General features: G+C 59.4%; 1 protein-coding gene across 1 annotated transcript in view; it reads left to right on the forward strand.

The window, feature by feature from the left end:
• The window catches only part of LOC105303426, a 63,183-nt gene that overhangs the window by 4,580 nt on the left and 41,754 nt on the right, over positions 1-16,849 (forward strand). The window contains exon 2 of the mRNA XM_023521501.1: positions 3,495-3,711. Coding sequence (XP_023377269.1) covers positions 3,495-3,711 — 217 coding nt within the window. The remainder of the gene's footprint in view (positions 1-3,494; positions 3,712-16,849) is intronic.

Below are 16,849 nucleotides of genomic sequence, written 5' to 3' on the forward strand. Positions count from 1 at the left end.
TTTTCAGGTAAGGTCGCCGATGTGCAGCGCCTCAGCAAACTGCTGCCTTGTTAGGTCCTTGTAGGCTGTGCCGTGTGCCGTGTTGTGGCACGGGGCCCGGTGCACAGTGCCTCCCAAGCATGTGGTGTGGTCTGGGCGCTGTGGCCGTCAGCCCATTCCAGCGACGAGGAAGCCTGCCTGAGGTCGCAGCGGGTGGTGGGACTCTGGGATGCTGGTACAGAGCCACGGCGAGGCCGACAGCGCGGTCTGCTTGCGTCCGGCCCGGCTTCGCCCATGTCGCCCGGGCCGCTGCAGCCGCGCTCCTGGTCACGCCTCTCGTTCTGGGAACGCTGCCGGCGGCGTGCAGCGCCAGACGCAAATAAGGCCACCATCTGATCTGTACGGTTTGAGGCTCCCGTGTCCTGTGTGGCACCCCCACGTGGACCCCAGGCACCTTGGATTCAGTGTGTCGGGAACGAAGTCGCCGTTGCTGCGGCCTCTCCCCAAGCGCTTTGTTTCTTCCTGTGTTGTCTCATCTCAGTGACAGGCGTCTGAGCCACACAGGGATGCAAGCGGGCAACGCCACGGTCACCTGGGACTCCTCTCTGTCACTGGCCCCCGCGTCAGCCACCCTACCGATTTGGCCTCTAACTCTTTCTCAGGTGTGTCCCCTGTCGGCCCCTGGCAGGGTAGGTCCGTGGCGTCTTCTGCACAGACGGATGCAGCAGCCCTGCAGACGGTTGCTGCGCGGCCGGCTTCCCGCCCTCTCCCTCCCTCCCACCTCCGCCGCCTGGTTCACCTGTCCCAGGGCACGTCTGGAGGAGGGACCTGCTTAGCACCGTTTGACGGTGATTTGTCACCTGCGGCCTGGAGTCTGAACTCTGAGCAAGGCACCCGGGTTCAGCCCAGCACCCAGGCCACGGTGACGGTCCCGCTGTCCTCAGTGCCTGCACCTGCCCTGCGGGCCACCTCTGCCTGCGAAACAGCCTGCTCTCACATGGCCCGAGTCTGTCTCCTCCAGTGGCCTCTGCAAGCCTTTAGGCTTTCTTCCCTTCTAGAAGCTTCCTTCTAGAGACCTGTTTCTGCACGTACCACAATGTCGGTAAAGATAACAGGTAGAAGAGAGGCTCTGAGCCTCACAAACTCTGCGTCTTTCAGTGGTGTAGGAGGCCGCTGTTCCTCACTGAGCATGAGGAGTGCAGTCTCGTCTGGTTCAGTTTTGGTTGAATGAGACCAGACCTCTTGGGGTCGGGCTGTCCCCACCCAGAGTCTCCCAGTCAGAGTATAAGTCGACTCTGGAGTGGCAGCTCCCGGCAGGCCCTCTCGGGAAGGACCCACCAGCTGGTCGGAGCCTGGCCTTGCCCCGCCTCCCTGACACCTGCTGCCTACTGCCCGCCCCCGCTTCAAGCCTGACTGGGGTTCTCTGTTGGCTTGCACATCTGGGCTCCATTCTGCAGGGATGACACTTAAGAGTTTGGCTCCTTAAACTAAACAGCTGTCCCCTGGGAGGGGCTGGGAGGGGGTCGGTATCCAAATTGTTTATTGAAAGAGATCCTATTGATTCATTCCTGATTTTTGCTTAAATCCATTCATAGACACCCCTGCATTTAATCGCATGGCTGGGCACTCACGGTGCCCTCGCATCTGCACAGAGGGCCGTGTGCCCACATGGCATGTCCCTCCGGCCTGACAGCAGGCCCCTTCCGCCCACCCAGCTCACTGCCCCTGCCGGGCACGCCGCTGCCCTAACCCTCACGGTGCCCCATTGCCTGGGATTGAAATGCGGGGTTCTCGGGGGCGGCCAGGGGCCTCCCCAGTCTGGCTTCACTTGCCCGTCATTTCCCATCACTGCACAGTTCTCTGGACAAACTGAGTTTCTTCCTCTTTTTAAAAAAATAAACTGTATTTTAAAAGTTTTGGGTTCATAGAACCATCGCAGAGGTGGCACGCACGTCACCGTGTGCCACGCCCAGCTCCCCGCTTCCCACACACCGCTGTGGTGCGTTTCTCACCTCCGGCGAGTCAACGTGGACACTGGACTACGACCCACACTTTGCATGGACCCTGCCGCTGTCCCTCCTGTCCTGCTCCGTCCCCGGTCCTGCCTAGGGCACCGTGGGACGGTGGCTCCTTTGGCTGGGGCGGCTTCTCGTCCTCCATGGTTCTTGGTGACCTCAGCAGCTCGAGGAGCGCGTCGTTTTGCTCATGGCCCCGTGGCCGGGGCTTGTCTGCCCTCCCACGCACAGAGGGGCGGTGTCCCGAGGCGGGACGGACGGGCAAGGCCTGCTTGCTGGCCCGATTTGCAACGCGCCAGGGTCCGAGGTGCCATGAGACGTGCTGGACAGAAGCCGGGCCGCGTGCCCCGGCCCGATTGCGGCCATGTGGCGATCAGAAAGGAGAACGTGTTTGGAGAGGTTCCCAGGGCCACAGAGGTGTGGCGGTATGATGCCTCGTTGTCAGCATCTTGTCTGCCGTTCTTGCTGTGGCAGGACGAGCAGCAGCCCGTAGTCAGGACCAAGCTGACCACCGCCGACACTCCCCGCCTGCCCAGGGGACCAGGCTGCCATCATTTGCACATGTGCGTGTGTGTGCGTGCGTGTGTTTCCGGATGGGTCTAACTGCCCACCACCGGCCCCGTCTGCCCGGGGGTCTGGGCTGCCTCGCCCGTTCAGGACCTCAGCAGGAACGGCCTCCGGTGTCCGGTGAGCGGAGTTCCCAGAGAAAGGCACTGTTTGTGTCGGCGAGGGTCACCCCTGCGGCCACTGCAGCCTGTCGTGCCCTGCCGCGCGCGCGCTTGGCACTCTGCTCCGGGCTTGTCGGAACGAGATGATTCTCCTGTGCCTCCATCGCTAGAGCCGGGCCCTTGCACGGTCTCTTCATGGGCCACTTCATAAAGCTCGAGCGTGCTGTCGTCCACGTCCCCATAAGGCCTGGACCGCTCGCTTCCTTGAGACGGGGTTTTTTGGGTGCAGGGGCAGCCCTCGCATTTGTCGCAGGGCGATGGCCCAGCTCTGGCAAATGCTGGGGGACGGCCAAATTGTTTCCAGCTTTGGCACAAGAGAGCGGTCGGCCGGCCACTCTTAAGTCAGGGAAAGGCGGCCGAGGTGGCACGAGCTCACGTGTGGGGTGCCGTGCGCCACCCGTGAGAGCCGCGAGTGTGGCGTATGGAGCAGCCGGCCGGCCGCAGGGCCATTCGAGCGTCTCCCGCAACGGCGCAGGTGCGGGTCTGCATCACGGCGCGTGTGCTGTGCTGTTTGGATCGTGTCATTTTGCTTCCCGGGGGAAGGGGGAAGGGCGGTCTTCTCCAAGGCGGACGTCCCCGCTGGGAATAACTACTCGGAACTCGTCACTGGCAAGTGCCGTTACGGGCAGCCACCTTCGATTAGGCTGCACTTAATCAAAACACGGACAAGGTTTAAGGCCCTCCTTGGTTCTGCTAATGATTTATCCTGGGAAGACCGGCATGTTTCTGTCAGTGCCCTGTTCTTTCTTCCTTTAACCAATACTTTCCCATGATTCGGATGCATAGGACGCGTCTCTGCGTACAGAACCAAATTTCTCACACGTGTCGAATGGGCCGTGACCGGTGTCCAGCAAACATCCGCTCAGTCAGCAAACATCCGAGCGTGGCGGGCCGTGCTCCAGGCACCGGGGCACCGACGGGCGCCAGCCTTCCCAGACTCGTGCTTGCGTGGGGAAGGCCAGTCACAGCACAGCTGTGTCACAGGCAAGGTGGGGTGGGTGGTGGTGAGGCCGCGGGGACAGAGGCCGAGGGACCACGAGTGATGGGGGGGCTGGGGAGGGTCGGGGGTGGGGGGCCTTTGGGGAGGCCTGGACACAGACCATGTGCTGGCCCTGGGCCAGTGAGTACAGACAGAGGAGTGGAATGCGCTTGGCTCCCCTCCCCCGCCAGCGGCAGCAGGAGTGTCCTGGGGGCCCCGGGGGAGTTGGAGGGGCAGTGCCCCGCGTCCCGGAGCCCCCAGCCTGGCTAGTTCAGCGTTTCTCCTTGTTTTCTGACCCAGCTCTCATTAGGTAAATGGGAACCTAACGAGATTGGTAGAGCTTTGCTCCCGTGGTCGGTGTGGCAGAAGTCCCGTGGCTCCAGCGCCCTCCACCCTTCCCGCCCTTGGCCCGGTCTGCGCACAGAGCCTGGTACCTCAAGTCTCTTCCCACGCAACCTCAGCCCCTGCGGCCCGGCGCTCGCTCCCCAGCTTGTCGGCCACCCTTTTTTGCTTGGGTGGGTGCCAGCCCCGGCTCTGTCCTCCCTGAACACGCCTGAGGACTGCAGGGCCTGGCCAGCTCTGGCAGAGTAGCGGGGAGGAGATGGGGTGCGGGCAGGGCTTGGCACAGGTCTGCTCCCAGCAGTGCGGGGCCCTCTCTGCTGCCGTGCGGGAGTGCCCGTGAGGGTGTCCTGCACTGGGCCCCCCAGTGCGACTGGGCCTGGCAGAGCTGTCCCCCACTCTCGGCCCCTGTGTGACTTCCTCCCAGCGTTCTGCGTGCCCGCAGCGCTGGTACGGCTCCCACAACAGCAGTTGGGCTGGAAGGGACCCTTGTGTCTCGAGGCTCTGTCTGCCCCATCCCTCTGCCCCAGGCGGCCTTTCCAGCCGTCCCACAGGGAGGCTTCTGCAGACCACATTCTGTGCAGAGCCTGGGGGCGGCCCCTGCTGGGGCTCTGTGTCCCCTGCACAACCCCCGGCCTGCAGCAGGCCTCCCAGGTGCCCCCCAGGATTCTTAGCGTGTGTTCTTTGCTTGACTGAGTTGCTTGAGGATCTGTGTTTGGGCCGGCTGGAGGGAGATCAGAGAATTCCAGAAATTCTTGCTGCTTTCTCTCAGACAGCGGTCTGAACGCCCCGCTCCCCCACCGCCCCCCACCCTCCGAGAGGTAGGGGCAAGAGGGAGCCGGCACATCGACCCTGTAATCGACCTCTGTGTGTTTGTCATTAACTTTAGATCCGTCTGATCAAGATGACTTCCTGGCCCGTTAATATTAATAACGATGGTGATAGTTGTCACTGTAACTGCGCCATTCATTCATCCTGGGCAGGACCCCGCTCACTGAGAACGGGATTTCAAGGCCGGGCGCCTGCCTGGGCTCTGGGTTCTGGGTTCCATGTGGGTGCATGCGTGTGTGTGTGTGTGTGTGTGTGTGTGTGTGAGAATCTCTGCAAGTTCACCTGCACTTGGAGTGAGCACCGATAAACCCCTGGCCTTAAAAGCCGGCCCAGCTACTAATGTGCCAGAGTACAGTGGAATGGACAGGTTTTAACATTTATGAAATTTGTGGCTAAATCACATAATTCTAGGTTTCAGGACAATTGCAGTCGATGGTCCTAATTGCTTGATTTGCCCACTTAAAATTAAGAACTGTGACTTCTCTATGCAAATGAATGTTAAGTGGGATGCAAATTACGGCTTCTGTCCTGGAGTCCAGAGGGTGGCCGATGCAGTTGGCTGGGAGTAGGGGACGGTGGCCAAGGTGGAAGCCAGCTGGCGCTGGGCATGTCACCACGTGGGATCTTAGGGAACCTGTTTCATGTCCTCGGCTTCGGTTCTTCCATCTGTGACTCGGGAGGAACACTCGGCCCCTCGCCACCCCTTCGCAGTGCCGCCCCGTCTGGGAGAAGTTGGGGTGCGTCTAGGGTGAGTTGGGGAGCTGCGGTGCATGTGTGCACAGACATCCACACGCGGAGACGTGGCGGTGTCCACCCCGGTGGCCTGTGCGGTGACACGGAAGGAACACCGACCCACGCCACCACGTCGGCCGAGTAGTCGCTCCGGCTGCTCCAGAGAAGAGCATTCGTGAGGCAGCTGCTCATCTGCCTACGTGTCGGAAGGCCAAGCGGAGGCAGAAGGGCTTTTCGGGGGTGTTGTACATGGAACTGGGGGCCCCGGAGGGGTGAGAAGGGGGCGACGTGGGCCTAGAGCTCAGAATGGGGCGGGGCCTTTATTCAGGGGGCCCTGGGAGAGGCGCACACGAGGCATCTCCAAGCTGTTTCCACGAATGAAGACTTTGCTGTTTCCCTGCTTCATAATTGATCGGAGCTTTGACTCCTGTGGGTCGGTCAGATGTGTAAGCGGGGGACCGGCCCACTCAGGCCGCGAGCAGTTCGTTCTCCCCAACTGCACCGCAGACGGGCGGCTTGCTTCTCGCCGTCTGGAGGCTGGCCGGCCAGTCAGCGGCCCTCGGGGTGGGCTTCTGCTGCGGCCTCTCCTCCTGGCTTGTGGACAGTGTCCTCGCCCATCCTCCGAGGCGGGATCATGCAGTCGTTTGCTGTGCGTCCGGCAAACTCACTCAGCATAGTGGACTCTGGGCTCATCCGGGTCATTGCAAGTGGCAGGGTCTCCTCTTTAAAAGTCGAGTGATGTTCCATCGTGCGTGTCACACACACACACACACACGCACACACGCATGCACGCGTGCACCTTCTTATCCACCCCTTGGTCCACAGAGGCTTGGCTGTTCCCTGTCCTGTCCACCGTGAATGGCGCTGTGACGAGCGTGGCCCAGACGTCCTCGCACTGTGGTCCCCTCTCCTTTGGGTAGACACCCGGGGGGGAAGCGGGGATGCTGGTCACAGGGTCATTCTGTTTTTGGTTTTTTTGAAGAACCTTCATAGAGTTTTCCAGAATAGCTGCACCTATTTACATTCCCCCCAGCAGTGCACGGGGTTCCCCTTTCCACATCCTGGCCGGCACTTTTGTCCTTGTAATGGGCGAGGCGACATCTCATGAGGTTTGAACTTGCAGTCCCCGATGAGCGGTGATGTTGCGTGCCTGTCCGTGTGCCTGTTGGCCATCCGTCTGTGCTCGTCGGACAGACGTCTGGCCAGGCCCTTGCCCTTTGCCCCTGGGCGACTGGGCTTTGTCTCGCCGCCCAGCGTAGGGCCCCTCGTGTGCTTCAGACATTAACCCTCATCACGTAGCTTGCAGACGCATCTCCCAGTTCGCGGGCTGCCTTTTCGTCTGTCGATGGTTTCCTTTGCTGTTCAGAAGTGTTTTAGTTTGAAGTCATCTCATTTGTTTATTTTTTGCTTTTGTTGCCTAAGCTTTCGGTGTCGTATCCCAAAAAAATCATCGCCAGGGCCAGTATGAAGGACTTTTTCCCCTAATGTTTTCTTCTAGGAGTTTTATGGTTCCAGGGCTTATATTTAAGTCTTTAATCTATTTTCAGGTGATTTTCGTGTATGTGGTAAGACAAGGGTCCAACTTTACTCTTTTGCACGTGTCTGCACGATTTTCCTCACACCATTCGTTGAAGAGCCAGTCCGCATGGTGTGCTCTTGGCTCCCGGGTTGAGAATCGGATGACTGTACGTGCTCGGTTTATTTCCGGCCTGTCCTTTCTGCTCCCTGGGGCTACACGTCCCTTCATGCCAGGCCCGTGCTCTTTCGATTACTATCACTTTTAATCTAGTTTAGACCAGGAAGTGCAATGCCTCAGCTTCGTTTTTCTTTCTCAGGCTGCTTTGACTGGGGTCTTTTGTGGTTCCAAATGACTTTTCGGTGGTTTTTTCAGTTTATGTGGCACCTAGCTCTGAAGTCCCCAAGGAGCGTTGCACAGCGCAGCGGGCAGCGTTGAAAGGCTCAGCGGTGCGCAGCGGTGCCAGTCACTGGCCGAGCCTGGAGACCGCCCCTTGGAGGTCTGCTCCATGGCAGTGCTGAGTTCAAGTGACCAGCTGCTGATGCTCGCTCTGCGTAACCGTCTCCGACTCGCCTGAGCACTGTGGGTGCAGCAGGCAGCTGTGTCCAGGCAACGTGGGTATGGGGTGTCTGGGGGGTCAGGCAGTGCTTTGAGGAACCTCGGCATAGCTAGGGGCTGGGAGTTCCCTGAAAACCCTGGCGTGTCCCCTCGGAGGGGACGTGGATTTCCGATCCTGACCGCTCTCGTCTCGTTCTATGCATACTCAAGTACCTGGCGCTGGCTCCTGACCCAGAGCTTTGCCCATTCTGATAACTGGCTCCTGTCTCCTCCCTTATCTGGTGGTAGCTGTGCTGGGAGCTGCCCCTCAGGAATTTTTGCATTAAAGGAGGAACCTCCCCCGCGGACCCTGTGCGGCCGTTTTGCTGACAGGTTGCTGCAGGCGGAGTTGCTGAATCCGCGGAGCGAGGCCCTTCACCCCCGCCTGGGCCACGTGCTCTGGGGAATGGGGTGCGCCCACTGCCCACCTGTCCTCACTGTTGATTTTGGATGACATTCAGTTGCCTTGCCTGCAGTCACACCTGACTGACTGGATTGTTTTAAATTCCCCTGTGGATGGATCGGGAGCCTTCCAGACTTGGGCCAGGCTGCCTAGAGCTGGTCCTGGCCAGGCAGGTGTGGTGCCAACCGCCTTGGCCTGTGCCAGTGCATTTGCTGTCGACCCCGAGCCCGGCGCCCGGAGCCGGCGCGCCTCCCGTGCTGCTCTGAGAGGCCGCCTCTGTCCCGAGGCCCGGAGCCTGGTGAGCGGCCAGCTCGCTGCTCCTGTAAATTGAAACCGGGCCTGTGGAAGGAGCCATACTTGTCTTTCCGCATCTTCTCTGTTCAGGCCTGCTTAATGAACTTCTGCGGAGGCCCTAAAGCCCCGCCCTGTGCCGGGCACTGCAGAGGGGGCCCTAGACGTGGGAGGTGTGTCTTTGCCCTGTGGGACCCAGCAGAACAGACGCGCTTGCGTCCAAAATGGCATTCAGTGAGATGCCCGTCGTAGGAGCTGCCTTCTCCGGTTGCCATGGCGACCAGAGCTTCCTCTCTCGTGTATTCCAGGGATAGGCCCTTTAACGTTACTTCATTAGTTCATTCCTTCACTCAGGAGACACCAATCGAACGCCTACTCCTGGCCAGGCAGTGTGCTGGGAGCCAGGGACAAGGGTGCGTGTGAGGCATGGTGTCGTGGGAGAGAGGGCACACGACCACGCACAGCAGCCAGCGCTGTGCTCCAGGCAGGGGTCATCGCCGCGGGACGCACAGGGTGGACAGTAGCGGCCTCTGGGCTTGATGTTCCTGCCACGCTTCGTCTTCTGTTCAGCAGACGTTCTCAGCGTTTCTCTTACGCTCCCACGGCTGGCGACCCCCTTTCTGCCACCTGCACATCCTTTTAGTTTTTCGAACTGTGCCCCATCAGTCGCTGTTGCTCCTTTGCCTTCCACCGTGTGTGCTGTCACCCGCCTGGTGTCCCTGAAGCACCTCATTGAGCTGTCAGGTGTGTGGAGCCTAAGACAGGCCAGAAGTGAAACCCAAGACGGCGTGGTCATTCCTGTTGCACGTAGAGTTAAGTGAAAAAGGGCCCCTTCGAATCCAGTTATGGGATTTTCCGCTTTCAACTTAGAAGTCCAGTTTCCAGGCCCCCGCCCTAACCCAACCCCACACTCCCCAGTTTTTTGGTCTCATGCTGAGAAAGCAGAGAAACTCAGTTGACAGAAAAACGCCTGAGGATGGTCCAGTGACGACTGCAGAGCAGCCCCGAGCAGCTTCCTCCCCCACAAAGCGATGGGGCGGGCTGCTGAGCAGGGCAGGCAGGCCCGGGGCTCCGGGCCAGCTGAGCTCCGTGTTTGGAGGAGGATCTGGAAGGGGCGGGCTTCTGAGTCAGAGCACAGAAGAAATTTTAATAAGAAGCTGAGGTTGAAATCAGGGTTCAGTTGACCTGTGACTCAGATTTCTGGGAAAAATTTCTAATCACGCTCACAATTGTTTACATAAAATACTTTATGAGTCATCTATTAAGCTCACCTGTTTTAGTAGTCTCAGGTTAGTAGATGGCACGTAGGAAATTATTAAAACTCCTAGCCTCGCAGCTCAGATGCCTGTTGGCACCGCAGCCCACTTACAGCACAAAACCCGAGGAAACCCAGGACGACAAGGTCGAGCGAACGCCTCAGCACTGGACGCAATCGCGTGACGTAGATTCCGAGCCCAGGGAGCACCTTCTCTGTGCCAGGCCCCCGGCCAGTCTCTTCTCTCCCAGAGTCACTCAGCTCGAGGCATCTGCTCACTTTTAGGGAGTCCGTGTAAACAGTGACTTTGATTTGTGCTCCCTGGCACTTTGCAGTTCGCAGGTTTACAGGAGTCATTAACAGACTTTGCACCCTCACACCTTTCATTCGAGACCTCGGAATGTTTCTGGGGGAGAGAGAGAGAAAACCACATAGGCCTTTCCCAGTCCTCAGTGGACAGGTGGGAGCACCGGGGTCGTGTGCAGGCCAGGGACACCCTCCCGCAGCCGGACGGTCCCGCAGCTCTTCGCTGGTCCGGCATGTGTGTGGCGGCCAGTAGGCAAGGCGCTGTTTTAGGGCTGCGTCTACTCTGACGTTCGCATACTCTCCTCTCCCCCAAGGACCGTGGTCACACAGGAAATGGGCCGGTGCAGACATGGGACGTTATTTGGTTTTTAAGGCGGTGGAGCTTTACGGGCACAGGGTCTTAGAACTGGAACTCTGGGAGCCAAGAAAAAGGTCAGAAAGGGAACTACGTGTCATGCAGGTGACTGTGACACTGAGAGGGAGAAAGTGTTGCTTTAACAAATAAAAATAAATAAAAATAAAATGTAAGAGTGTGCTGAGCAGAAGGCAGCGGGATACTGGGGACCCGCCCCCCAAACTCAGTTTTACCCGGAGAGGTTTGGCGGAGGGGAGAGGAGTTAGGGCCACTGTCCACCTTCGTTGCCAGGGGAATTGGCGAGACTCCTCCACGTGGTTTAGGCTGAGGTCGATGGCATTTCCAGGATGGGACCACAGGTCCCGAGCGACCGTCTCAGAGGGAGGCCAGGGCTCCCGGCTGGTAAAGCAGCACCCTGGGGGTCTCAAGCAGAGAAGGAGTGAGCATCCGAAAAACATGTTTCGATAAGAGTAAGGTTGTAGGTCGTTTTCCCCTTGGAAACTGCCCCCTCCCCAAGTGGACCTGAGACCTGGAGCCCAGCGTGCCGGCCGCCCCATCCCACCACTCCGCCGGGTCGCCCCTCGCCGGGGCCCAGCCTTGCGCCTGGCCCCTCTGAGCCCGCGCGCTGAGTGCCAGCAAGCTTTGTCCCCTCTGCCAGCGGAGCCCCGTGGGGAGTGCCCCGCATCCATCCGCTTCAGGCTCCTAGGGTCCCGTGGGCGCCGTCACCGCACATCCCTTCGTTACATTGTAGTGATTTGTATCCTCTTTTAATCGCCAGGCTGTCGGGTGCTCTAAGCCAGTGTGTTTCACGTTCGCTCCTGTCCCGCGTGACCTTTCCTTCCATCCCTGCGCCTCCCGCCGCCCAGCGCTGCCTTCGTAGGATGGGAGCTGAGTAAATGTTTGTTGACTGGAACTGGCATGGCCCTCGACGGGCTCATTGGTGGGGTAGAGACCTGCAGGCGCTCCCCGCGTGCCGCATGCTCAGGGTGCGGGGAGGCGACATCCCTGTTCCTGGTGCTCCCTGCGTGCCACTCAGGGGGTGGGGGTGAGGGAGCGTGGGGTGGGGGGGCGGGCGGACATCCCTGTTCTGGGGAGTGGACAGGAGGGAGCAGGCTGTGGTGCTGAGGCGAGCAGGGGTGTGGGGGACACGGGGCCGTGGGTCAAGGCCTGTGGACTCCCCTTCGGAGATTACTCTCCCTCGTTTCTCACTGTATCCAGGGGGTCCCTCAGGAGACAGAAACTGCACCGGTAATTAGAACACGGAAGATTAACGTAGACAATCATTAACTAGGAAATGAGGGCTGACCTCTGGGAGGGCCGAGGAGGGTTTTAGAGAACACGAGAGCGGCCCTAGGGTCCAGGGGCCGTGTCCAGGGAACGAGTGTTTCCAGGGTCGAGGGTCGAGGCGCAGACCTCCTGGCAGGCTGTGTCAGGGGCCGGGCATGCACGGAAGGGAAGTGTCGGTGGCAGCAGGACCCTGGGGGCGGGGTGCATGCCACCTCCCACTGGCAGGAAGTTGCCTGCTGGGCCGCAGAAGGAAGAGCAGAAGTGCAAGTGTCTGGAGAACAGGAGAGACCCCCCCGCCCCCGCCCCCGCCCCGCCGCACTGCCGCCCAGTGTCCTTCTAGCGCCCTCTGCTGACAAGACCTGACCAGCAGGCAGGGCATCAGCCCTTGGGCGTGCTCAGTCCAGTAGAAATACCATGTGAGTCACAGGTGTAACTTAAAAGTTTCTAGTAGCCACATTAAAAAAGGAAAAAGAACCAAGTTACGTGAATTTTAATAATACATTTCATTTGGCCCAGTATATCCAAAATATTATTTCAACATGTAGTCAATATGGAATGATCGAGATGCTTTTCGTATTTCGTACCAAGTCCTCTATCTGGCGTGTTTTACCTGCAGCACGTGTCCATCCACCCGAGCCCTATGTCAGGCGCTCAGCCGTGTGTGGCCAGTGGCACCACACTGGCTAGTGCCCTAAGGGGTCCAGCGCCAGTGTCAGAAAGCTGGTCACAGCAGCATGGATCTGGAATGGAGAGCAGTAGTTGATAACCAGCACGGAATTATAATAGTCATGTGACCACAAAATAGAATGTTATATATAATTAAAGCAATGTTCTAAAAAGTTGCAGGAATTTGGGAAAAGGCTTATATCATGCTAAGTCAAGTATCATTTAGAATTGTGTATAGACTACCAACTTTGTGACAACAACAAAATTCTTATTCAAAAATGTAGAAAGGAAATGCACCAGAATGGCCACATGCTTCTCTTCGGGGAGTTGTACGGGGCTGCTCGGCCTCTTCCTCCCACGTTTATGTCAAACTCCCCGCGATGAGCACACACGCACGTGAAATCCATGCTCGCGGGTGGAGGTGTCCTCTCTCTCTCCGGGCCGTGGGCTTGTGGGGGCCCAGGCCTGGAGCCTCCGTTGGTCCCGGTCTGAGGGGAATGGGGATCCCGGGGCTGGGTTGACCTGCTGAGTGGGGACCTTGCTGTGAAGGTACAAAGTCCTGCGTTTGCACAGGTATGACGGCGGTCCTCCAGGTAGCAGGAGCCCTGCTTCCCACGTCGTCGGGGAGAGGGCTGCTGTCTGCAGTGTCTGCTGAGGGCTGCCTGGCTGAGGCCAGAGTGCTTGGCGCTATTCATTTCCTTTCTTCCTCTTGGCCATCAGGGGTTAAAAGGCTGTTATTGGAATTGACTTATTTTGCCTCTTCTGAAGAGAGCATTTTATCCCTTCTGCTCTGACTTAAAAAGTAGAAGTTCTCTTCTTTTCCTTGGGAAGCTGAAGATGAGGAAGATGGGGAAGGCTGTGGTCTTTCTGCCCTGCGTGTGCCCCATGCGTGCTGTGTGTGCTGTGTGTGCCCTGTGTACTGTGTGTGCCCCGCGTGTGCCCTGCGTGCTGTGTGTGCACCTTGTGTGTGTCACCGTGGTGGCATCTGCTGCCACAGCTAGGATAGCGCCCACTGCATGGGACTCTGGTGTTGGGACTCTGGTGGCCTCAGCTCTGTGCTGGTTCTGCCTAGAGAGGCCACAGGTTCTCGGAGCCAGCCCGACATCGGGCCATGAAACCTCAGGATGCAGGTGTTGCTGACTCCCTCGCATACCAGGCCCCCCTGGCAAGTGCTCATGGTGAGCGAGCTCGTCGTCTCCCGTTATGTAGCAGGCACTTGTGCGTGGAGGGGAGGTGACTGGTTTTCCGTCACCTACAAGTGAGAGGAGGCGGCAGGGTTCAAGCCCACAGTCTAGGTCCAGAGTCTTTAGCCCCACTTCAGGAGCCTCAGAGTCCCCCCACCCCGGGACTTCCGTGCAGGGCGCCTGGCTTGCCTCCAGTTCTCCTGCAGGAGGTTGGGGCTGGGACCCGTCTCTAGGTGCTAGTGCAGCCACAGGCTCCACCGAGGACCTGGCAGCTCGCTGCCCACAACTCGGTGGGCCTTGCCAGGCAGCCCCTGCCCCGTGTCCACTGCTCTTGCAGGCGATGGCTGCAGGGCCGCTGGCTGAGGCCCTGGGTCCCATCACAAGGGCCAGGCTCTGACCCTGCATGTCCCAGCCACCCATGGGGCGAGGGGCTTTAAGCTGGTGCCTTTCTTTAAAGGCTCCTTCCTCAAGATATCATCACGAATCACCCGTTTCAAGTGGGTGGCTCTGTGGTTTGCAGTATATTCAGAGCTGTGTCACTGCCTCCACCTTAAAGAATGTTTTTGTCACATCAGTAGCCAAGCCTATCCCCACTAGCCAACCCTTGACTTCCCTGGGCTGCCCGGCCGCGGGCGGGCTCCCCAGCGCAGAGTGGGCGTTGCACAGCGCTACGCCACCCCGCCAGGCAGCGGGCTCGCCGGACTGCGACTTGCGAGGAGCAGCTTCGGGAGATTTACCGGCGGCCAGGGCTCGTGAAAACGTGCCTCTGCTGCCAAGAACTTATGTGGAGGTGTAACACCTGTCTGGGCTCCTGCACACTCTGGGGTTTGGACCTGAGGCTGGCGCCTTGGACAGTTAGGAGGACATCACAGTTTTGAGGAGGGCACGGTGCCCACCGTTGGGAATATATGAAGGTGAACATTTAAAAACTTTTAAAACTTGTCAACCATTGTGACGTTAGACCCTGGGGGCTTGATTTTGAGAGTGTTCCTCTCGTGGAAAGACTCTCTCAGCTAACCTGAACTTGAGCTTGATCGCAGCCGTGTCCCACAGGAGACACGTTTCTGCCCCCCGGACTTGCTGCACGTGTCGCGGCCAGCAGGCCCTGTGCGCCTGTTTCAGAGCCTCCCACACCCAGGAGCCTCGCCTGGTGCTGCTGCTGGCTCTGCGGCCACAAGCAAGTCCCTCTCCCCCGCCTCTTCCTGCCTCTCCCATCTCTCCCCATCTCCGCACCTTCCTGGGGCCCCTCCTCGCCCCTCCTCACCCCTGCACCTTCGTGGGCCCAGGGAGGCCTCGTCAAGGTTCAACTGTCAAAGCAGTTCCTGGTTTATGTCTCAGCCTCTTGGGGAACGGTCAGCAGAGCAGAAACGTGCCCCATGGGGAGATCAAAGCCTTGGTGGCTGGGCCAATGCACTCACTGCCCCGCTTAATTAAGACCAGGCCCGTGTGTGTGGCCCTGTGATTAAAGGAGGCGGTGGTAGTGAACCCCGTTGCCTGGTCTCCTGGCGGGGTGCGAGGAGAACTCGCCTATCTCACCACTCGCGACACGAGCGTGTTTCCACGTGTGTCCTGCACTCGCAAACACACGCATGCGGTCAGATCGGTCGTATGCATGACAGATGTCGAATGTGAGAGCTGGAAGGGACATGGAGGTCATCGGTGCCGACCCACAGAGAGGAGAAACAGGCCAGAGGGCCCTGCACGTGTTCCATGCCACAGGGTTTTATCGATTTATTATTTACTGAGCACGGGATACGCGCGCGGAGCCCCGCCCCCTCCCAGCTCAGGGGGCGTGGCCAGCGAGCTGGTCCGTCTGCGTCTAAGGCGCACGCGATTCTGCCCGGAGTCGATGCGGCGACTGGCTGTTGATGGATGAGAGTGGAAACGAGACCAAAGAACGCGAACGTAACCACGTCTTTCATGACTAAGCAAGGCCCGGCGCAGCAGCCGGAGCGCGCGGTGACATCGCTAGCGAACACGGAGGGGACTTCACCTTTGTGCGGTGGGAGACTGAAGCACACTCTGCAAACCGAAACCGTCACTGCTGTCGGTTTCCGTCTCGCCTGGGAACGGGAGTCCTGGCCGTCTCCCCGCCTGCCTCCGAGGGCGGAATGGGCTGGCGCCCGGCTGGGCTCAGGCGCGGCGGCCCGGCACCGGTTCGCGGGCCAGCCCAGGGTCCGGCCGCCTTCCCCCGTGGGCACGCTCCTGTGACGGCCGGTGCTGTCCCGAGCGGAGCCCGCCTCGCCCGCGGTGCGGTGCACACACTCAGCCCCGCCTCACTGCGCTGCGGGACCAGGTGCTCGAGGTCCCAGGAGAGCACAGGGTTGGGTGTGGGAGCGGGGCGGGCGGGTGCGGCCTCCGCAGGAAGCATAGGTGGGCTCTGCCCTCACTCCTCGTAGTAGTAGCCGAGGGCCACCGAGGGCCACCGAGGGCCACCGAGGCCACGCTGACTTCCGGGATTGGTGGGGAGGGGCAGGCGGAGTGGGTGAGAAAGGCGAAATTAGGCGCTGCTCTGGGTGACACCGCCATACACACATGTACATGCGCGCTTGTGCACACACGCACGTGCACACACACGTACTTGCGTACGTACATGCACACGTACACACATACACGCAGCGGGCAAGACAGTGGCCTGATCACCTACCTGGCAGGTGTGGCTGTCACCGTGGAGCCTGCTGTTCTGTCCTCAGGCTGCTTGCGATTTGTCTGTTGGTGTTAGGCCTGGTACCTGATTCAGCTGTGTCCCTGTGGTGGCAGTGCTCAGGCCGGTGACCAGTGGTTGTGGTGGCAGATGGGACTAAGACGAGGTGCAAAGGCACAGCAGGCTCCCCAGGGTCCCAGCAGGCAGGTCAGCGGAGAGAGGGGCGGAGGAGCTCGCAGGGCTGAGGCCGGCGGTGTGGGCCGAGCACATTTCCCGCAGAGACCCTAGAGTCACCTCTGTCTTGTGGGAACATGTGCCCGAGCCTCCCCCATCTCAGAAGTGGCACAGGGATGGGGACAGATGATGGTCCACAGTGGCCCTCCCCATGGGAGCACGGGGGGACAGCAGCCCCTTCCAGCAGAGAGAGCGAGTAACCCCCCCGCCCCTCACCCCTGCTCCAGGACCACAGCAGGGGACCAGAGACTGGCAGGTGGGGGAGGGGGCGGGGAAACCAGGCATATTTCATCCTTAAGGGAAGCAATTGCTGCAGACATTCTCATCCAAAGGACTTGAATTGAAATATATCGAGGACTCTCAAAATTCGATAATGAGAAAACAAACAACCCAGTTTAAAAAGTGGGTAAAAATTTGAACAGACATGTCACCCAAGAAGATATACAGATCGCAGATGGGCACATGAAAAGATGTTCAGTGGCCCATTAGGAGAATGCAGGTTAAAACC

The sequence above is a fragment of the Pteropus vampyrus genome, unplaced genomic scaffold (assembly GCF_000151845.1).
Source record: "Pteropus vampyrus isolate Shadow unplaced genomic scaffold, Pvam_2.0 Scaffold304, whole genome shotgun sequence".
NCBI classification, from domain to species: Eukaryota; Metazoa; Chordata; class Mammalia; order Chiroptera; family Pteropodidae; genus Pteropus; species Pteropus vampyrus.